Source organism: Syngnathoides biaculeatus, chromosome 2, assembly GCF_019802595.1.
Source record: "Syngnathoides biaculeatus isolate LvHL_M chromosome 2, ASM1980259v1, whole genome shotgun sequence".
In the NCBI taxonomy this organism is placed as follows: Eukaryota; Metazoa; Chordata; class Actinopteri; order Syngnathiformes; family Syngnathidae; genus Syngnathoides; species Syngnathoides biaculeatus.
The window spans coordinates 24,666,477-24,689,822 of NC_084641.1; the positions used below are offsets into that span (position 1 = coordinate 24,666,477).

The 23,346-nt window shown below is 43.7% G+C and overlaps 1 protein-coding gene across 1 annotated transcript in view; it reads left to right on the forward strand.

The window, feature by feature from the left end:
• The first annotated feature begins 1,734 nt into the window (after positions 1 to 1,734).
• Positions 1,735 to 23,346, forward strand: part of bmp7b (bone morphogenetic protein 7b) — a 37,187-nt gene continuing 15,575 nt past the window's right edge. The window contains exon 1 of the mRNA XM_061842719.1: positions 1,735 to 2,947. Within this exon, the coding sequence (XP_061698703.1) occupies positions 2,548 to 2,947 (400 nt within the window). The 5' untranslated portion in view covers positions 1,735 to 2,547. The remainder of the gene's footprint in view (positions 2,948 to 23,346) is intronic.

Below are 23,346 nucleotides of genomic sequence, written 5' to 3' on the forward strand. Positions count from 1 at the left end.
TTGAATGGGTTGACAAAGGTTGAAGGGAGAGAGAACGATGGTAATTGTGCCCTAAAATGGGAATTTTGTTGGTGAAAAAGTAAGTTGAAACTGTGACATTTTTGATGTGGGGGAATTTTTGGAAAGTTGAAAATCCATCCTAAGCTGAACTGAATACCAAAACAGTTTGAATTTTGAATGGGAATGAAATGATACTCCCATACACAAAACCGGCACACCTCTGGGGCACGGCTGTGTATGGAAGTGTTCCTCCGTCTTCCCGATCAAGCAATACTGCTATTTCTTCATCAGATGAGGATAAATCCGAGAAATCAGTGCTAGGCATAATGGTGTCCCATGTAATCCAACCTTTGGAACCCCACGTAACACGTTACATCTGGTCACGTAGGTCACGTGACTCACGAAAATGGCAGCACCCCTGAAAGTCGTAATTGTTGATAAAAAAAAATCTTCTCAAAACACTATTAAATGAGAAAGGATTTAATGTGACATTATCAAAATCGAGTACATATTACATGACCTATTGGATACATTGTTAATGCAAACCAGTGGAATTCCCCTGTAAGTTGATAACGATAGCTACCATAAAAATGTTAATAGAGGGGAACAATTGAGCATTTAGATGTAGCCCACGTGAGGTAAACATTAACTCAGGAAAGATTTTTAAGGCACTCACAGATGAACACGCTTGTTTGAGTGAACAACCACAACATCCAGCCTGCAGCCTCTCCTTTCTAGAAGACACTATGCTGATAAATAATGAGATAACTTCAGCTCTGTGAGTGAAACGATGACTCCCTGAAAGTGTCTGTTGTCAATTTGTGTGCTGTCTCGGAAGATAGCGTCTCTCCACAGGCGAAAAGGCAGTTTGTGACTGAGGAGTCTCCAGCCTAATCCCATTGTACGCAGTGTTTTGAGGGTTGTTGATAAACTCTTCAAACACAGTTTCCTCTGCTTTTCTGCTCTCTGTTCCCTTGTCAAGGACATCCGAGTGAGGCTCACTCAGTCTAGCCCGAGCCTTGTGCCCACTGTTTACTGTGAATGTCACCAGGCTTGGTGAGTCGCGAACAAAGGAAGGTCTGTTCTGTTTGTCTCATCCATGATTGTCATCTCCTGGCTTGGCAAAAACTAAGCCAAAGACTGGGGGCAGTTAGAGGTTTGACCTCAACAAGCCAACACGAAAAGGAGAGGGGAGAACGCGAGAACAAATGTTGATGAGAGTGAAACAAAGATGAATAACGTAGCAAGACACTCGAAAGTCCTGCGTATGCTCTTCAAACATCTACAGCCATTCGGTGGGACTGGATAAAACTATTTAGAAGAGGTACGCTACTTCCGAACAACTATTTAAAGCAACGAGAAGAACAAATGAACACAATGAATGAGGATGAAGCGTATACTGTATAGTCTTTCAGCCATTTTAAGCAGTGATTGGAAAAGGAGAAGCAAATCATTTTTGGAGGACTAGAAGAAGACCCATTTTGAGAGGATGGGAAGGTGAGCCAAGTAGACGGGACTTGAAGACCCTCTCTGGCCGCCCCCTCTGTTTACAATCACAGCTAAAGCTGTCTGGCAGCCCTGCTTGCTGTGCGATTGAAGTTCTAATTTTATTGTCATAAAAATCTTCTGGCGAGCTGCAGCCCTAAAACATCTCAAGAGAAGCCTTTGAAACTCCGCTCTCTAATGTTTTAGGCCTACAACAGCCATCTGAAATACATTCAAGTGTGTCAGCGAGAACAGAACTCACGAGAGGGTCAGTGGCGCTCCTTAAAAGTTTGGTGTTTAAGAGGTGCTGGGGCACTGGGGGCAGATGGAGCGTGGAACCAGCTGCTAAACATCTGCAACCTTCCTTTGTAAATCTGCGGCTGTTCACCTCCGGCTTTATCGCATCGTTCCTGCATAGTAGAAAGTATGAATATGGTCAAATAAGATTTTGCTGTCACAAAGCAAGCTGTTTGCCGCGATGCAAATGGACACGTCCCCCTGACGGGCCAAGCTCTTAAAAATGGAAACCGACACCATTAAACGCTCGGAATTATTCAAAACTCACCATGTTCCATTCGTCATTGTAACAAGTGAAAGGACATAAGTAATGCCGATGCCATTCGTTCATAAATGCAGTTTTCACCAACTTTCACTCAAGAGCACAGATAAAAATGTAAGCACAGCACTGTACAAATCCAAATCCCAGCACGTCTTTATTCAGCTGCCACCCTTTTTATCTGTTTCTCCTGCTCCTCCCATCACAGCTCCGTGCAGAGGTTGTTCTCCCCTGGTTAAAGGCTCCAGCTTCCACCGTGCACTTGCATTTTGCAGCATACCATCGTCACTGCTGTGCACCAACTCAGGTTGTGAGGATCGAGGGGCGAGCGACAGATGACCACGCGCGCCTGATATAACACGTCATTAAAAGGAGGAAGAGTCGAAGTTGACGTTCCCTCAACATGAGGGCAGCGGATTGGGGATAGAACACGGTTGCTAAAGGAGCGCGACCTATTTTGGAGCGTCATACAGCGTCCAATACTTTTACGCACGGCATTCTCTGCCATGGCACCGCTTTTGGATCGACGCGCTCCCGTTTTGCTCTTGATTTGGAGTTACTGCGTCGCGGCCGACAGCGCTTTTACGAACTTTTCCGTGGACAACGAGTTCCACTCCAGCTTCATCCACCGCCGACTGCGGAGCCAGGAGCGCAGGGAGATGCAGCGAGAGATCCTGTCCATCCTGGGGCTGCCTCACCGGCCGCGTCCAAACCTCCACGGCAAGCACAACTCTGCTCCCATGTTCATGCTGGATCTGTACAACGCCATGTCCACGGAGGGAGACGAGGACAGGTACTCTTATCCCTACAAGCCCATCTTCACCACGCAGGCACCCCCCATCGCCAGTTTGCAAGACAACAACTTCCTCAATGATGCAGACATGGTCATGAGCTTCGTCAATCTAGGTAGGATGTCTTCTCTTTATATCATTTGGTTTGTTTTCTTTTTAAACGTGGTCAGTTCCGTGCATTCGTAGTGGAACAAACATTTCCGCGGTTGCTGTGTCAATTCCAGTTCTACGAACAAATAATGATCCCCAGGTATGCATATGGAGCGAAATCAGCATCTTGACCGATCACGTTCCGCGTGGTACCCCTCAAACACTTTTTTTTTTTTTTTTTTTTTTGAGCGGTGGAGGCTGGAAGAGAGCAAAATTAATGTCACAAAATGCAGTATTGGGAAGAAAAAAAAAGAGTTTTCTGTTTAACAGCTGTGCGGCAGCTCATGTTCAGGTGCTGGCGCTGTTATGGCCACCGCGTGTTATCTAAAGAATGAAAGAACCAACAGCACAATGGGATCAAAGTGCAGCGGGTGCTAACTCCAAATCTGATTCCAAGGCGCCCCTATGAGTACCCTAGACAATGGCATTCAACTGTGAACCATGCTTAATTGAGACAGGTGGCCACACAATGAGCCTGTATGCTGAGACGACATGTTTCTGGTGCGAGGAGGACTTCTGTGCAAGGTAAAATGTTCCTAAATCGAAGCCCAGTTTGGAGTTGCACTAATACGCTCCTGGAAAGATCATTGTCGGAGCGTCTTGGCAGGCGAGAGGGAGGTGACACTGGCTCCTCCGCTGCACTGTGTAATTACAGTGGGAGCCGCTGCATTGTGACTATTTTCGACAGGCTGCAACACAGATGGACTTGACCGCAAAGACTGCGAAAGTCAAAAGTCCTCGCAAAGTGTGCAGCCAAGGGTGAATGCGGTAAGACGACGGGGAAGGAGACAGCTTTTGGGGGGCGACAGACAGTTTGAGGGGCGCTTTTGCACTCGATCCTGCTTCTTAAATGTCAGTGGTCACATTTGATTTGAATTCACATATCAAAGAGTTCATCGGTAAAAGTCACAATGAAACTTTGGAGCTGTCTGGCGATGCTGTGATTATTCAGGCAAAAAAAATAAAAAATAAAAAATTGTGTCCTCCTTTATGAGTTGCATCTGCCAACTGCCAACAGCCTTCTGTTGCTCCTTGTGATATCATCAGTTTCCTGACAGCTTGATTGAAAGCAGCAGGTACACTTATTCACATCTTTGCCTTCACATGAGCATAAGGGAGAATCAGATGGATTGTCCATTTCCTCTCTAAATTCCTTCCTTTCCACATTTGCTCATTGTGGTTTTTATTTTTATTTAGGTTGCCTGAGAGTAGAATGAGTGTGGCTTTTATTTAAAAAAAAAAAATATGCCTGGGCTCTCTGCAACTCTCCATTGCCTCTGTGCTAAGGTGCGTTACTCTACTCTTTCCTGAAAAGCTCTTTTAATGCACTGGTTTATACTATTAATGTCAGGCTAAACACACCGATGAGGCTATGCTATACTTATCTACAATAATACCAAAGTAATTCCATAAAATTCCAGTCATTCTTCCCTATGAATTTTATGATTGTCACCCAGAGGAGCGTGATTTTTTTTTTCTCGTCTGCTTGCGTGAGAGGCCAGCGAGGGTTGGTGCGGGCTTTGGGACAGACCCCCCATCCAGGGGACGTCCTCTCGCTGAGTCACCTCCATTTGAAAGGCCAGCTGTGTAAATGACTTACAGCATACGTTTAGAATGCACAGCAATCTGCACGCAGCCTGGGCCACCCAAATACGTCATGCTCGTTGCACATGGAGCTCAAAGATGCCTTTTGAAAAGCACACCTCTGCCGTGGCACGTGCAGACATCTCGTCAAACGGTTGATTTATTCCACCGATGCAAATTTCCATTTTAGCAGAAGGTGTCAAGAATGATGTCTGCTTTCAAAAATGTATCTCAATCCTATCTATCTATCTATCTATCTATCTATCTATCTATCTATCTATCTATCTATCTATCTATCTATCTATCTATCTATCTATCTATCTATATCTATCTATCTATCTATCTATCTATCTATCTATCTATCTATCTATCTATCTATCTATCTATCTATCTATCTATCTATCTATCTGTCTATCTGTCTGTCTGTCTGTCTGTCTGTCTGTCTGTCTATCTATCTATCTATCTATCTATCTATCTATCTATCTATCTATCTATCTATCTATCTATCTATCTATCTATCTATCTATCTATCTATCTGTCTGTCTGTCTGTCTGTCTGTCTGTCTGTCTGTCTGTCTGTCTCTTTCCACCATAACAAATCACAGTTTGTAGGACTTTTGTACTGTTGAGACGTGCACTGTAGTTCATTTTCTATACTTTGCGTCGGGTGATGCCCTTTCATACAGTTCAGATTTGAAATGCCTGGATACAGTGCATTTCCTTGGAGTCATACTTAAATAAATGATAATATAAACAATAAATTACTTGTGACTGCAGTTTTTAGCGTGAATGACCGAAACAGAACCAACATAGTCACCTGTGTTTGGAAGGGGGAGTGGTTATTGGTGAGCGTTAACAGCATTTTACTACGACATGTTAATATTCGATGTTTTAGTCACAGCTTCCATGCAATTCGAGTGAACATACTCCGAGATGAGTGTCGTAACATACTTAAGTGTGTATGTAATCATCACTCACGTTTGTCATTTGTCATTTAATATCTGAAGAGATGACGAAGCTGATTTTATGTTATGGTTTGTTATAAACATGTTCTTATTGAGTTATTATACTCCAGGATTTACACTCAATAAGCCTTAAACTGTGCATTTGTATTGTGTATTTCCCTCAATTTGATGAACACTCATATCGCTCATATTGGGGTCAACAATACAGAGCAATGGAGAGTGTGGTAAGGAAGTGAAGAAACGGGCCCAAGTGGGGTGGAACAGTTGGCGGAAGGTGTCTGGTGTATTATGGGACAGAAGAATCTCTGCTAGGATGAAGGGAAAAGTTTATAAAACAGTGGTGAGCCCGGCCATGATGTACGGATTAGAGACAGCGGCACTGAAGAAACATCAGGAAGCAGAACTGGAGGTAGCAGAAATGAAGATCTTGAGGTTCTCGCTTGGTGTGAACAGGTTGGATAGGATTAGAAATGAGCTCATTAGAGCGACAGCCAACGTTGGATGTTTTGGAGACAAGGTTCGAGAGAGCAGACTTAGATGGTTTGGACATTTCCAGAGGCGAGAGAGGGAGTATGTTGGTAGAAGGGTGCTGAGGATGGAGCTGCCAGGCAAAAGAGCGAGAGGAAGACCACAGAAAAGGTTGATAAATGGGAAAAAGATGACACGCTGTGGCGACCCATAATCGGGACAAGCTGAAAGGGAAAGAAGAAGAAGAAGATATCCCTCAATGTGGTTTAGTAGATAATGAATGTTGTAGCTTTAGTCTGTGATTGCTTGCTCTGTTCAAATGCATGTGTCACAATACTTGAAAGTTTCTGTTTTGGGATCTAGAGAAACAAAAGCAGCTTGTGTGTCTGTACGCTCAGAGGGTGATTTGTTTTTCAGAACAAGCCTTTTAAAAAATAATAGTTTGTCATCATTGTGGATCATGTCATCACACAATAGCAGGAGTGAGTGGTATTTCTATGTTGTGCTGCTGTAATCATTGCCAGATGTGATATATTTCTCAAAAATGGACCTGAAAAAAAAAAAAGAAACATCTTCAATGTTGTTGCCTTTCTTTGGTGTAGTTGCAAAGTGCGATTTTGCATAGCTGAATTCATTCTGCAATGATAATATTGTGTGCTGACGGGGAGGGCGTGAATAACTTCTGCTTGCCAGCCAATTATCTTCTGCGTTACCTTGGTGACCTGAGAGGGTACCTACCACCTGGGGTGGCACCATGTCACCTCTTCCATCCCTTAGGAGCCTGGACTTGGATATCTGCCTGTGTAGCTGTTGAAAAACATTACATTTATTGAGATTTCATTGAGGTTTGGGGCTTTTCATCAGCATTGTGTCACCAGCTGTCAGGACTGCACGCTCCAATCATACCACAGGGATATGTATTCCTACTCTTTCCCCACCTCTGTACATTTTTCTCCTTGCATTCCTCCGCAGTGGTCTGCACGTGGAGCAGAGGTTAATATAGATGCTTCCCACTGTCTGCAGGCCGGAGCAGCTGTGCGGAGAAACTTGATATTTTTTCGAGTCCCTCATGTCAAAACCTCCTCCATCATGTCTGGCCCTGTCTCCAGTTCATCCTGCACGCAAGACCACATGACACTGAATGCCCCTCGATTTCTTCCTGAGCCAACAGTATTGATTATCAGCAGTGGTTGTGTTAGTGAACATAGAGTCCCAGATGGGTTTTTTGTTGTATTTAGTCTCCAAGCACCAGCTCCAACCCTTACCTCGCGAGGTTTAAGCCTCCTGTGCGCTCAGACATAAAACATTTCAACACTTTCTTTTGTGTATTTTTCCACTCCCCACCTCTTTCTCGCACACAGTTTTTTTTTTTCTGAACCCCAAACACACACACCCTTGATTTCTCACTTTCCCACCCTTATAAATACACACACATATTTTAGTCTATCCATCCAAATATTCTGGCCGCGGTACAACTCTGAGTTCTTCAAATGGACACAGAATACACAAGCGAGTGCCGAAGGCCCGTCATTCCGCAGCGAATGGATCTTGCTATTGACGGCATTGGTTCCTTGTGTCAGTTCATGAAATGACTTCTGGACCTTTCCAAATTCAACTCAAAGTACATGCATTTAAAAGTGTGGGCTCGGAAAGAAACATGTTTGCACTTTTAGGATGCCCAAAAGGAATGTTCCTGGAGCTAATTAGCGTTATTCAGGGCATATTTTACTGCCTTGTGAACTTGACAAGGGGAGTGAGCAGAGGCGGTGGAATGTTATAGTTGGTAGAGATAGCCGAGCCTTCCTGTCAAGTCATTCCTTTGAATGCCCCCCATGATTTGATATATTATATGGTGGGCCGGTGGATAAATCAATACCAGAAACAACGAAAAATAATCTTGGATCTGCGGCGGCTTCCAAAACAGTTCCAGGAAGATTTTTGTTCTGGATCTCTGTGATTCACCTGTTGAACCCCGGAGTGCATATTTCCAATTTGGGAGGGGGGGGGGGTGCAGAAGCGTTTCAATGCTGGCTCTTACCCAGGCTACGAGGACTGATGAAACACTCGGGTAGGTGGGACCTCACAATGCGGCAAGGTGTTCCAAAAGCCCGGATGCACCAATCAGTGGGTGTTCTAACTTTGCTGCTATGACGGACGCAGCTCGTCATTGCCAGGAATGTCGGTCTCGTTTTAATTATATTGCTGTCCCGCAGACCCCATTTTGAAGTAAACCGGAATTATTTATCCTTAACAGAACATGTTAGTATTTGGTTTGTTTTTTTAAAAAGCGCAGAGGAAGATGCAGTCCATCTTTATTTACATACATTTTGCCAATTTTCTTTCATCTGGGTTCCTTTTGGCCTTGGTTTGTCGCAGACCAGCAGCATATCAAACTCCCCTGCACTTCAATGAGTATCAAGCAAAAGCTGATAGAGCAGCCCTTCGTAGGTGGTAACGGGGATCAGGTCACGTGGAAAGCAAGGCGTAATATCAGATAAGCAACTGCGTTCCTTCAAAGCAAACCAGGCACTTTTTTTTTTTAATCCCCTTTTTGTGGGAACAGGATGTGCTTTTGCATTTATGTGTTTGTGCATAATCAAACACATTCAGAGCTACTTTCTCTGCACAGTCACCAGCACTGTGTGATGTGTGTTCGAGCTCCTACCGGAATGTTGCCTTAGCGGAAGCCCCATAATACTGACCAGACTTCAGTTGGCCAAATCAAAGCATGTAAAAGCAGCATTCAGTGTTTTTATACTATGGTGAGGAAATGTTACACTGGCTGCGCATAAACTATGAAGAGGAAGGCTTTAAAACAAAATCAAAACGCAAATATTTAATTTCTTTACTTTAGTTTTAACCGGGCGGCTAGGTGGCGCAACTGTCAAGCGTTGGCCTCACAGTTCTCAGGACCGGGTTTCAAATCCTGGCCCCGCCTGTGTGGAGTTTGCATGTTCTCCCCGTGCCTGCGTGGGTTTTTTCCGGCCACTCTGGTTTCCTCCCACGTCCCAAAAAACTTGCATCAGTTGGAGACTCTAAATTGCCCCTCGGTGTGATTGTGAGTGCGACTGTTGTCTGCCTCGATGTGCCCTGCGATTGGCTGGCAACCAGTTCAGGGTGCACCCCGACTCCTGCCCGATGACACCTGGGATTGGCTCCGGCACTCCCACGACCCTCCTGAGGATAAGCGGCTCAGAAAATAGATGGATGTATGGATGGATAGTTTTAAACTCATTTTACCATTGATATTTTGTTGATTTTTGTTGAGAAATAAGGTTTAGTTTGAATGGTAAGATTCAATTCATTATAAATGAGCAGTGAGCTAAATATGCGCATAGTAAAAAAAACAACCAAAAACAAAACAACAACAACCAAAAGCATCAATTTGCCCCTTGAGTCCATGTCTCAGGATTGGGTCATGTGTAAACTGAAAATAGCTTAAAATGACCATGTACACTGTCAGTGTGCGGGGAAATGTAAGCTTCTTTTTCTTACACTTGTAAAATTGCAAGTGTCCCTCATTGCCTCATCAGCGCCATCATATGGTAGCTTTCATGCATGCTGACACAGACGCTAGCATGCATGCTAACAATATAAGGTGCATGTGTTCAGTTGTACTAGTCTCACAGCAACATTTACAAATTTTGGAACTTGGTATTCACACAAGGCTCACGTTAGAAGGCGCCCCATCTATTGAAGAAAAAATATAAAAGCATCTTATGGTTGATGAAGCGTGAATGGGAAAGGGCATTCTATACTCTCACTGCTCCGAACGATAGAGTACTCTGTATCCTTGCCATAGCTGTCAAAAAAAGCTCCATTATTGCCAGATTACTATCAGTCCTTATTGCTCTGTGAATGTTACCACAATGTCTTTATGTCTCAATTGTTGTCGTCATGTATGTGCAATGTACTAAAGTGGCTCCATCTACTGGAGACAAATTCTTTCCATAGTTCTGACATACTTGGCGCATAAATACGATTCTGACTCTGATTCTGATTAATCGCAGTCATCGTTCCATCTGATCACTTATGTCACAATACATCATGAAATTAATGGCCTTTGATCTGATATTCTTCAACTTTTCCGGTATTAGTGGTTGGGATGTCAAACGTTAAATATTTAATGCGGTTTTATACTCAACAAAGGCTTAAATAGCTCAGTCTAAAGATGCTAAATATGAAATAATCATTCATACTTTTCATCTTAAATCACAAACATATGGGGCCAATATCGGTTCTTATGAACACCACAACCTGGCTAATGGTGACCTGACAGGGCCACCCCTAAAAACGTCAAATGTCAGACCCTGAATGTTATCCATCCATTTTCTTTGCCGCTTATCCTCACAAGGGTAGCGGGGAGTGCTGGAGCCTATCCCAGCTGTCAATGGGCAGGAAGCGAGGCACACCTCAGCCAATCGCAGGGCACATAGAGACAAACAGTCACAATCACACCTAGGGGCAATTTAGCATGTCCAATTAATGTTGCATGGTTTTGGGATGTGGGAGGAAACCGGAGCACCCGGAGAAAAGCCACGCAGGCACGGGGAGAACATGCAAACTCCACACAGGCGGGACCGGGACTGAACCCGGGTCCTCAGAACTGTGAGGCCAACGCTTTACCAGCTGATCCACTGTGGCGCCTTTGTTCATGTTGTGTTTCGCAAAATTAATCTGAATTGCTTTTTTCAAAACATAAAAACAGTAGCGCCACATTATACCACACACACACACACACACACACACACACACACACACACACACACACACACACACACAAGTGTGTTCTCGTGGGGTAGTTGTTGACAGCAAACCTTGAACCGATTCACGGGAGACACCATCAGTTTGTTATAATTAAAAAAAGGTGCAATTTTTGGCACTTGAAAATTTCAAGTTCACTTTCCAAAAGTGATTATGGTCCAAAGAAAACTCTGACCTCCAATATGTTCTAAACGCGGAAAGTCACATTGGGGAACTTGGTTTATTTCTGTTCAAAAATGTTGTTCACTGTATCCCATTGCAATACATTTATCATCCAAAACATGTAGCGGACTATTTCAGATGTTCAAGATGTCGCTTGGGGATGTGGAAGGACGTCTTGGCCAACGACTAAAGTGAATGTAAAGGTCCATAATGTAAGGCAGAAAGGAAGGTTGTGGCCACTGTGGTTCGCAAAATGAAAGAACATAAAACGCTTGCTCAAGAGGTCACTGACAGTGTAGTGGTTCACTCGCCTGACTTCCATGCAGACAGCGTGGGTTCAGGTCCCATTCAGTGGCTCTACTGCGTAGGTGTCAAACACGAGGCCCAGGGGCCAAATCCGGCCCACCGGAGGATTTTATGTGGCCCACGAATGAAAATCAACTTCCACAATTCTTGTGAAAAGCTGTTCAAATTGTCATATGTCATAAATAACATTGAAATATTAAAAACATTTTTTTGTATTACCAAACGTAAGCAATCACTGAAAAACTCATTTCCCTTGATTTCTGATTTCCAAAATAGTTCATAAATTTAATTTGTAAATATGATGAGGGGGCGGCACAGTGCCTCAGCTGGAAAGCGCTGGCCTCACAGTTCTGAGGTCCCGGGTTCGATCCCAGACCCATCTTTGTGGAGTTTGCATGTTCTGCCCGTGGCTGCGTGGGTTTCCTCCGGGCACTCCTGTTTCCTCCCACATCCCAAAAGCATGCAACATTAATTGGACACTCTAAATTGCCCTTAGGTGTGATTGTGAGTGTGGCTATTGTCTGTCTCTGTGTGCCCTGCGATTGGCTGGCAACCACTTCAGGGTGTACCCCACCTCCATTGACAGCCGGGATAGGCTACAGCACTCCCCGCGACCCTCGTGAGGATAAGCGGCAAAGAAAATGGATGGATGAACTGCAGGAATGTCCACCAGAGCTGTTGCCCTTGAATGTAATGTTCATTTCTCTACCATCAGCTGTTCCCAAAGCTGTTTCGGACAATGTGGTAGGGGCACCCAAGCGGCCTCACAACTGCAGACCATGTGTAACCACACCAGCCCACGACCTCCACAACCAACATCTTTACCTCAGATATTGTCTGAGACCAGGCATCCGGACAACTGCCGCAACATTTGGTTTGCATAACCAAAGAATTCCAGCACAAATAGTCAGAAACCGTCTAAGAGAAACTCAGTTATCTGCATGCTCATCGTATTCATCAGGGTCTCAACCTGACAGCAGTTTGTCGTTGTAACTGGCTTGAGTGGGCGAATGCTAACATTCTATGGTGTCTGGCATGTTGGAGACCTGTTCTCTTCACGGATGAATTCTGGTCTTGACTGAGGGCAGATGGAAGACCGTGTATCTGGCCTTGTGTCACTGAGCGGTTTTCTGATGTCAACATTGTGGATCAAGTGGTCCATGGTGGCGGTGGGGTTATGTTATTGGTAGGCGTATATTATGGCCAAGGAACACAAGTGCATTTTATTGATGGCGTTTTGAATGCAAAGCAACACCGTGAGGAGATCCTGAGGCCCATTATTGTGTCATTCATTCATGACCATCACTTCATGTTGCAGGATGATAACGCAGGGCCCCATGTTGCAAGTGTATGTACACAATTCCTGGAAGTTCAAAACATCTCAGTTCTTGCATGCCAAGCACACTGCCCGGACATGTCATCCATTTAGCATGTTTGGGATGAACTGGATCGGCAAATCCGACAGCCTGATCCAGTTCTTACCAATATCCAGCAACTACACACAGCCATTGAAGGGGAGTGGACCAACATTCCACAGGCCACAATCAACAACCTAATCAACTCTATGCAAAAGACGTGTGTCACTGCATGAGGCACATGATAGTGACAGGTTTTTGGACCCTCCCAAACTCACACGACAAACCAAAACTGGACTTTTCAGTGTGGCCTTTTATTCTGGCCAGCCTCAGGAACACCTGTACAATAATCACCTGTACAATAATCATGCTGTCTAATCAGCTTCTTGATGCCACACCATTATGTCGACAAAGAAGACACAGGTGTAGGTAGATATGTGAACAATATTTGTGGGAAATGGTTTTATGTGTGTATATGTCTTAGATCTCGGAGTCAGGCTCACAATATCCATCCATTATCTGAGGTCTTATCCTCACAAGGGTCTCGGTAGTGCTGGAGCCACTCCCAGGTTCTTCAGGCAGGAGGCGGGGTACACCCACAGCTGGTTGCCAGCCAGTCGCAGGACACACGTAAACAAGCAACCATTCACACTCTTAGGAAGACGCTCTAATAACCAACGGTTTAACGATGAAGCAACTGGCTTGAGCGTTGACCACACAGTTCTAAGGATCGTGGTTCAAATCCCTGCCCAGATTTTGTGGAGTTTGCATGTTCCCCCAATGCCTTTGTGGGTTTCCTTCTGGGATTCCAGTTTCCTCCCTCACCCCAAAAGCATGCAACATTAATTGGACACTCTAAATTGCCCCTAGATGTGATTGAGAGTGCCACTGTTGTCTGTCTCCATGTGCCCTGTGATTGGTTGGCAACCAGTTCAGGTTGTACCCCGCCTCCTGCCTGATGACAGCTGGGATAGGCTCCAGCACTTCCTCAAAAAAATTGATGTGATATTTTCACAAACTGGACCTTGGGTTGGAGCAGAATGTGGAGAAAACAGTTTTGGCTTATTGCCATGCAGAACGGTGTTATTGAGACAATTTTGAAAAGCTTTGTCTGAAAACAATACATTAGAAAAAGTAGTTTTCATTGAGATTGCAACTGTTGAGCATTTTAGTGTCACAATACCACTGCTTTTGGCACCAACACTTTACCACGCTGCTCCTTCCACCTTTCTTTGTTTTTTCAATAATGTTCTAGGCAGTGTCAAATGTTATTCTTAGCGCATGCAGAGGGCTACAAAAAAAAAAAAAAAAAAAAAAAATGGACGGCAGGCCACAAATAGCCCCCTGGGCCATAATTACCCCCCCCCCCATCCACAACTCAACACTAACTGAAACTGAGCCTTTTTCCCCAAAGGAACAATAATGACCCTAACCCTAACCCCAAACTATGTAATTACATGTATAATATGAGGCATTCAATTAAACACACTAATGAAAGGATCTACTGTATAGTAATTACACAATCCCACTTTATGCCACAAAACACACATAACCAATAAGCAGTAAAATCATAGTAGACTTCTCAAACCTCAAAGCGGTTTCTACTTTGAGCCTCATTTGCTGTCCATCTCATTCCATTTCCATTTTTAGATGCTATTTCTTGCACTTTACACTGTTTTAACTACATTTATTTTCAATGTTTATTTTTTTGTTTGTATTTAAATGCTTTCAATCATGTAAAGCACGTTGAGATACCTTGTGTATGAAATGCACTACACAAATGAATTTGGTTTTCTTCGCTTTATTCAATATAAGATTTTTACATAATTCCCATCGAGTTCAGAATGAGACACCACAGTTGAATAAAATGGAGCCTTTGGTTGTCTGTTCTACACAAAACACATCACGCAACATCAACAATCACACCTAGGGGCAATTTAGAATCCCCAATTAATTCAAGTTTTTGGGATGTGGGAGGAAACCGGAGTGCCCGGAGAAAAGCCACGCAGGCACGCGGAGAACATGCAAACTGCACACAGGTGGGGCCGGGATTGGCGGGGCCGGGATTTGAACCCCGGTCCTCAAAATTGTGCCGCCAATGGTACAATAATAAAATCCAATTTCACAAAATACAGCCACAAAAGGTCAGATATTTCATGGCTAGTTGGAACTCTTCTTTGTAGGATTAACGGTCTGAATTACTCCACGAGAAAGAAAGAAAAATAAGAGCGAGTTTGATTTATTGCTGTTTCAGCAAAAGCATATCATTAGCCAGGATCTCAACAGCTAGAGGCTGAACTTCATTGTGTTTGTGTTGTAGCTGTTGAGCTTGAGTACAAAGCAATTACATTACACTTAGCACTCCCTCTTCATTTTTGACCTTGGATTGGCACCTACATGAGAACGAAGGGATATCCCAATTCCTACAGGAAGGGTTAAGGCGATGAGCTGTATGATGGTGGTGGTGGTGGTGGTGGTGGTGGTGGGGGGGGTGTCATTCAGAAATTCAATCTGACGCTCTCACTGCGCTCTGAGATTGCAGTGTTTAGAAAGACAGAGAAGGCTGTATTACTCGTTAGTGTGTCTGCATTATTGAATTTGTCAGTTCTGACTATGAAGATTTCACCCTTCCTGGCGCTCGGCCGGTGTCTCCTCCGTCTGAGTGGCTGGAGTACGCTGTAGCACTCCCAGACTGTGACTTTTTGGAATAACTCAATGGGAGCTGGCTGGGGCATCTGATTCGGATGCCTCATGGACACCTCCTTGGTGAGGTGTTCCAGGCATGTCCCACCGGAAAGAAACCCCGAGGACGACGCAGGACACGCTGGAGAGACGATATCTCTCGGCTGGCGTGGGAACGCCTCGGGATCCCTCCGGAAGAGCTGGAAGAAGTGGCTGGGGAAAGGAAAGTCTGGGTGTCCCTGCTGAAGCTACTTCCCCCGCGACCCGACCCGGAAAAGCGGTAGATAATGGATGGGTGGATGGTACACAACAATGGTCTGAATTTCCAAACTTTCTGGAGTCCAGAAAGCACTGTTGTGAATAAATCTCCCACCGTGCCCCAAATGAAGGGAATGGGATTCCGCCCCCGCTGACATGTGAAGAGCTTCTTTACAAGATGATAGAATGGACAAGGAAGGTACATAAATGTGATTATTATTGATATTTGTACTAATAACAGTAATGTTTTTATCAACGCAAATATCTTTAATGATTTAGGGGTTGTTGGTAAACGTCTCTTAAGATGAGGTCGTACATCGTTAGTCTCCCGTCAGATTACAGTGAAAAATTCACATAAAACCGAGTTCACTGCGATGTACTCCATTTTATGAAGTTCTAGAAAGATTTATTTGACAGCTAAGTCACAGTCAGAAGCTATGCAGCTAATGTCTGGTGACTAGTAATGCCGTTTCTGAGTATACTGTGACGTTTGCTTTCCTTTTCCGGGAGGTTACATGATGCAGCAGTTCGTTGTTGTGAAACCGTGAGCTTTGTGTTTTAATATCCTCATTTGATAACGGGTTTACTAAACACAGATGAGGTCTGGTCAATGTTATAAGTAACTGGACACCTTTTCCTCCAGGAAACTTGTATCACAATGTAGAGTAATAACGTAAGTAATTCAAAATCGTGAACTCAACGATCTAGGCTACAAAGTGCAGCTGCATTGCTCCGACGAGAACAGCTCATGTTTTACATCATAACTGCAGAAGATGAATGAATAATTACATTATGAACATAGTATTTGGGGTACCCTCTCCCTTTAGGTGGAGGGACGAGTCCTGACTGTTGTTTGTGCCTAAGCACCAAACAGCAGTTCAGAGTACCCACCTCTTTTGAGACTTTTGAGGGAGAATTGCAGAGCAGTCTCTGGAACTCCATCGTCCTGCTGGGGGATTTCAACCTTCACGTGGGCAATGAGAGAGACAAAGAAGGTCGTGAATGAGAGGAAGGGGCCCCCAATGATAACCCTAGTGGTGTTCTGTTATTCCACTTCTGTGCTCATTATGGATTGTCAATAACAAACGCTGTGCTCAAGCACAAGGGTGTCCACACATAATACACTTTGCACCAGAACACCCTGGGTCGCAGTTCGATGTTCAGCAAAAAAATGATAATCAAGCATGATTGATTTTGTTAGCATTGCTGATCTGTAGAAAGGTGAGGAATCAGGGTGTTCAAATACCGTATTTTCTGCACTGTAAGGCCCACCACATTATAAGGCGCACCTCCAATGAATGGCCTATTTAAAAACGTTTTCCATATATAAGGCGCACCGCATTATAAGGCACATAGAATAGACCCTACAGTAGAGAGTGGTGTTAAGTTATGCATCCATTAGATGGCGCTCCACTAAAGGCTCAATATTGATCCATATATAAGGCGCACCGGATTATCAGGCGAATCGGCTTTTGAGAAAATTAAAGGCCTTATAGTGCGGAAAGTACAGTACTTATTTTCTTCACTGTAGGACACGAATGTTAACAGAGGCATACAACTGCGAGGATGTATTTCTATACAATGTATTTATCTGCTAATATCAGTCAGGGTATTGGAAACTGGTTTGCACTTGACCATCTTTAAACAAGCAGCAAACCAACGAGTTCACTCAGTTCCAGATTGTTACATGTAGAGTATACCGTAAATCTCTGGTCAGTTATCCCCACTTACGCATGAGGTGGAATCTCGCACGATGCTTTACGGCTGCAGAGGGAAAGCATGTTCGATGACTGCGCTGAGAGACAAGAAAGCCCAAAACCTGTGATCCGCAGACGGCCTGCAGGCTCGAGAACTCATAAAGGTTTGGTTTGACCACAAGTAAAAGGCTCTCCTTCCTGTGGTCGCCGCCTCGACTTGCACACATGCAGTCGGAGTGGCACGTGCACACCCTCAGGCGAACACACACACACACACACACACACACACACACACACACACACACACACATCCATGCGTTTATGTGAATCCACGCCCAAACGCTGCAGCGAGTTAATTTATGATTGTCAAGTGTGACAAAGTTCTAACGTGAAACTCTGTTGACCTTTTTTTTCCAGTATAAATACATCACACAGACATGATGTCATCAGGAGTCAGCAGCGGGCAGGAAGTTTCTTGACACAGTAATCGCCCTACTGTGGTTAGCCCAGAGATCAAACCCTCTTTAAGCTTTATAGGATAAACATCTTGAGCAACTTGTCCCTTTCTTTGCAATCCCTATTTCTTCCTCGAGCTCTTGGAAACTCTTACTACTACTTTTTTCCCTGGAGTGTAATTAAAACATCGTCAAGGCAACTGAGAGGAAGAAAGAGGCACATCATTATATTGTGTCAATCAAATGCGCATGACTCGTGAATGTTCCAGTTCCCGCCATCCGAAAATTATCTACATTTGACTGATCAAATGCAGAAAACTGATCTTTGTGGGAATCAGCTGTATTGTTGGACTTAATGAACTCCACAGGGATGTTGTGGAACAGACATCTCGAGGGATCGGGAAGCATTGAAAGAGTGAAGGGGGTGAAAATAAAGCCGAAGTGCAGCGGCGGCAGGGGTGACACCCCAACCCCCCACACCCCTGGACCCCTGCCATGCGGCGGAAGTGTTCAAGGTGCTACTGAGGGGTGTGATGGTGTTGAGCAGACACTTGGACTAATGTGAACCGTCAGATCTGTCTGCTTTTGCTCCGGAGGGCGAGGTGTCTGCGATGCTTCTTGGGTCCGTAAGACAAGAAAGGGAGGAGTGAGCAAGGGAAAAGGGAAACGACAGAAACATTTACATCGACTAGAGTTGATATTTGTGTTATAAGGTTAATACGAAACAAACAGCTTGTGTGCTATCATTAACTTACTCATAAGTCGCGACTGAAGATGAGAACCTTTTCTTTTAAACTCCTATTCATTGGAATTTAAATGGATATCGTTATCGTGACTACATAATCTGTGCGTCTTATTTTTGCGTTCCTTTGTCAGTACAGTGGAAATTTAAAGTTAGAATACTATTTTGAGATGCTGGTTGACCTCAAATTTGTGCAGAATATTTTTTTTCCACGGTAAACAACATAAATAATTCCATTGTTAAACAGTTGCTGCCATAAAATCTTTATCAACTGCACATATGTCATATTCTAGGTAAAATTACTTCAGTTTACATGATTTTTGGCTTACAAATGGTCTTGGCATGGCATTTTTCTCGTGCTACATAAACATCATTGGTAGTGCCCTTCATTTGTCTAAGTTTTTTTTACCTAAAATGGCCACCACATCCCACAATGCAACACAAAGTTTGGCCTGCATCACTTGACTTGGTGGACATTTCAGGTTAGCAGTAACCACAATCAATTACTATTCCCCAAAACGCTAAGACACTGCACAGTGATTTTCTAGCGAACCAACTGCTATTTTGTCATCATAAATTGTTTTAACCCATTTCTATACTGTACAGTATTTATTTTTAAGCAGACAATTTGAAGAAGATAAAGACAACGTTCTGCCGCTGGAATGGATCAATTTCATTTCCATTCATTTCAATGGGAAACATAACCTTGGTTTGCAAATGATTTGCTTCGAGACCGGGTTCAAGAAACACATTTGTAACTAGAGGTTCCACTCTTCATTTATTTTTCTATATCCATCCATCCATCCACACAGGGGTCACGAGAGACCATATTTAGGCAGGAGGTGGAGTAAACCCTGAACTGGTTGCCAGAAACCAGAAAAAAACAAAAACACGAAGGCACAAGAACAACAGCCAGGGCTGGGATTTGAACCCACTTGCTCAGAACTGTGAGGCAGATGCTCTAACCAGTCATCCACCATGATGTTTATTCATCTCTAATTATATAATAATAATTACATATTATTGCAATACTTCATTTAGTTGTAAAAAAATCAAATAGTGTATCAAGCCGTGGGTCAGAAATCAAGATACTAATTAAGTCTTTTAGTTTAGTGCATCCTTACTTGTGATGGAGGTTGATGTCCTTAGAAGATACACGTGGGATGCTGATGATAGAACTCACTTGATGGTATCTTGAAAAAGATTTTTTTTTTGGCAATGTGCTTGCCAGGTGCATTTACATCTGGAATTGGATACGGACCTCGAATTCACCATTCATTATCTTTACTGTGCTACACATGGTGGGGTCAAGTCCAATCATGTGGGCTCACGCTGCCTAACCAGCAGCTTGTATAAAAAGAAAATCAGACACCAGACTAAATGATGAAAGTCTCCGTGTGTGTGTGTACTGTATATGTATTTCTGTGCACGTGCACATATATTTGTTGTTGCATCTGTAATTATGGATTGCAGAAACCCATAATGATTGTCTAACTTTGGTGTGACACACAAGGTTGTCGACTTCACAGGCACTAGGTTGTGGTACTTTATGCACGTGTGTGTGCGTGATGTGGACCCTCGACTAGCTTACAGTATATAGTCGGTATCCTTACCTTGTTTGCGGTGTGCATGGGTGTGTTTTTGTACCATAGGTGGAGCAATGACTAAACACTTCCTCCGAAAGGAAGTCATGAATGTTACTTAAATTGTGCCTCCCACATCTAATGATGCTGTCGGAGCAGCTATGCGGATAGGCTAAAGTACCGCTCACATCTCGCGCTGCTTCAAACGACACAAATTCATACCTTGACAATTGTGGAGATGGATAAGCAACATGTCTAGAGGTGGGAGGTGGCTCGGCTGCTTGGGGAGCTGAAGATTCCAAGTGGCTTTTTATCAAAGGGAGCGCACCTATGCTGGGGCAACCGGGGATCAGAGATGTCAATATATAATTAAAGCTTCGAGATTTTTGCGGTCTCCTTTTATTTTTCTGTCTTGCCTCGGGCGAATAGATCACCACCAAAATGTTGAAAAAGCGTGCAGGAAAATGGGATCTCTTACCTTTGCTTCTGGCGTGCCATTGCATGTATTGCAGTAGTTTTCACAATAATTAGAAAAGAAATGTGGAGATTCCCTGATGAGCTGGGTTTGAATCCTTGGTAAGAAAACCTTGGCTGTTCCAAGGAAACTAATCCACACAACTTCTGCAACCAGTCCCAGCCTATCCCAGCTGTCAACGGGCAGGAGGCGGGGTACACCCTGAACTGGTTGCCAGCCATCCGCAGGGCAAATAGAGACAAACAGCCCCACTCACAATCACACGGAGGGGCAATTTAGAGTGTCCAATTAATATTGCATGTTTTTTGGGATGTGGGAGGAAAATGGAGTGCCCGGAGAAAACCCACGCAGGCACGGGGAGAACATAAAAACCCCACACAGGCGGGCCCGGGATTGAACCTAGGAACTCAGAACTGTGAGAACTTTACCAGTTTATCCACCGTGCCGCCCCCACTTCCACCCATTGATCCATTTTCTATACTCTTTATTCTCATTTGGATTGTGGGTGATCTAGGACCTATCCCAGCTGACTTTAGGTGAAAGGCAGATTCGACTCTGGACTATTCGCCAGCCAAATGCAGAGGACAAAACGTATAGCCAAAGAATCATTCCCACTCATATTTACACTTATGGGCACTTTATATTTGTCTAACCTGGCTGTAATATGAATGTTTTGGGATTTTAGGAGAACAAGTACACGGAGCAAACACAAGCAACCATAGGGAGGACGTGCGAATCCCATATAAGAATGCCGGAACCAGGTTTTAAATGCCAAACCTCACAACTGGGAGATGGGTGTGTAACCCACTCAGCATGGCCAATTCTGTGTTCCGTACTTCTTTATTTAGTGCAGTAGGCAAATTAAAGAGAGAATATCCTACATTTTTTACACATCTACAACTGAGGAGGATGAAGAGTCAAAAGAAATGAACGTATAAATGTACTATGGGAACAATTCAGGCCTCACCTGTTTGGGGCTTGCATGTCCTCTCCGTGCCTGCATGGATTTTCCCCGGGTACTTTGGTTTCGTCCCACATCTAAGAAAACAGGCATGGTAGATATTGAAGACTAAATTGCCCATAGGTGTGAATGTGAGTGTGAATGCTTGTTTATTTCCGTGTGCCCTGTGAATGGCTGGTATCCAGTTCATGGTATACTCCGCCTCTCACCCAGTCAGCTGTGATAGGCTCTAACACACCCACGAACCTAATGAGGTTAAGCTGTATGAAAAATGGATGGATGGATGGAAATTTTTTTTACCAATATTGAAGCAAATACGGTTGTTAACCAGGTTTGAAAGGCTTATAATTAAACTTTGACTGGAATACAGTACAGTATATACAGGTAGTGGACGTTAACAGAATGAAAAGGACTCATAAAAAGGTATGTATGAGGAGAGGTGTTTAGAGCTGATAAATACCACAGAAAGAAATTGTTCTTCATAATTTTCAGCATCATGGTCTGTCTTCTGCACAGCCAGGGCTAAATATTAGATGCCATGTTCCATCTGCGGCATCAGCAATGTTAACAAAACCAATGATTCCTGGTCAGAGCCAGATAGATGCTGCGCTTTCAGCAATGCATCCAATTTTGCTTGCTTTTCCGTGTTATCAATTTTGCCATAAATTGTCTTTCTGCGTGGTATTTCCAAACTTGGATTGTATGTCTCTATCGGCGGCATATTTTCTAATCATTTGGCTTCTACTACTACTTGTGGTCAAAAGAGCTCGTGCGCGTGACGTCACCATTTTCACGGCGCCATATTGGCGGTCAAACAGAGCTGCCTGACATTGTGGGAGATATTGAACTGGAGGAGAATATTTACAATACCCGAGACCTGTTGTGTTTGTTGGTTGTCACAACAGACGAGACAGATCTTCAAAGAGATCATTCTATAGAATACCAGCTGAAAAGACGAGAAAAGATCGATGGATTTCGGTTATTAAACGGGGTTGGATGGTGCCCAACCAAATACACATGCCCGTGTAGCGATCACTTCATTTCAGGTAGGAATTTTTCTTCTCAATCTCAAATTCCCAAAAAGTATTTATAACGCCAAGTTGACTTATTTGATAACAATGCGTATTTAAATGAAGAAAATGTCTGTCACAGAGAGGTTTACTGAGGTTTACATGTGGCAGCGATACGCTTCCCTGTATGGAGAAGCCGACTCCCTGTCCTCTTTTTTTCCCCAATCATAGTTAGTCAATGCGAGTTTGTGTAAAACCAGGGGTCATTTATTTAAATATTGGTATTTGTATTGAAAAAATCTGAGTGGCTCCATCACTATGTGGGATTTATTCCTGATTGAGAACAGATCTAGGAATGAAGTATTTGTATGCGTCCAGAATTTTCTACTCTTTGAAACTCTTCCGTGTAAATCTCGACGACTTACTCACCAGAGCCATGTGTAGATCCAGTTGTCCTAGACAAGCGGAAACGGGTTAACAGTCCACTTTATAGGCGAAAACATCGACTTCGGCATTAAATATGGGCCCTCTATACCAAGTGTGTCTCATTTTTCCACGTACCTTCGTTTATTATCACCTTCTAAATGTTTAACCGTAACGGTAAACTCCGGATGTCGTGCTATAAGACGTATTTACGCTTCGTCTCAACGGAATTAACTTGCAACACTTTGTTCGACCGTCAATATGGCAAGTCACGTGATTTTATGACGTAGGTGCGGAGCTCAATAGTCCAAAGCAATCCACTTGGTGAGTGAATTGTGATTTTATCTGTCTTGCACTGCACTGCACTGCACAGTGTTCAGGTATTCATTTCACAGTCACATTAGATGAATTTTTGCCCAAAAAGTTTCTGAAGCAATTTCCGGCCATCTTTTTGGACAGTAACCATCCATCCATC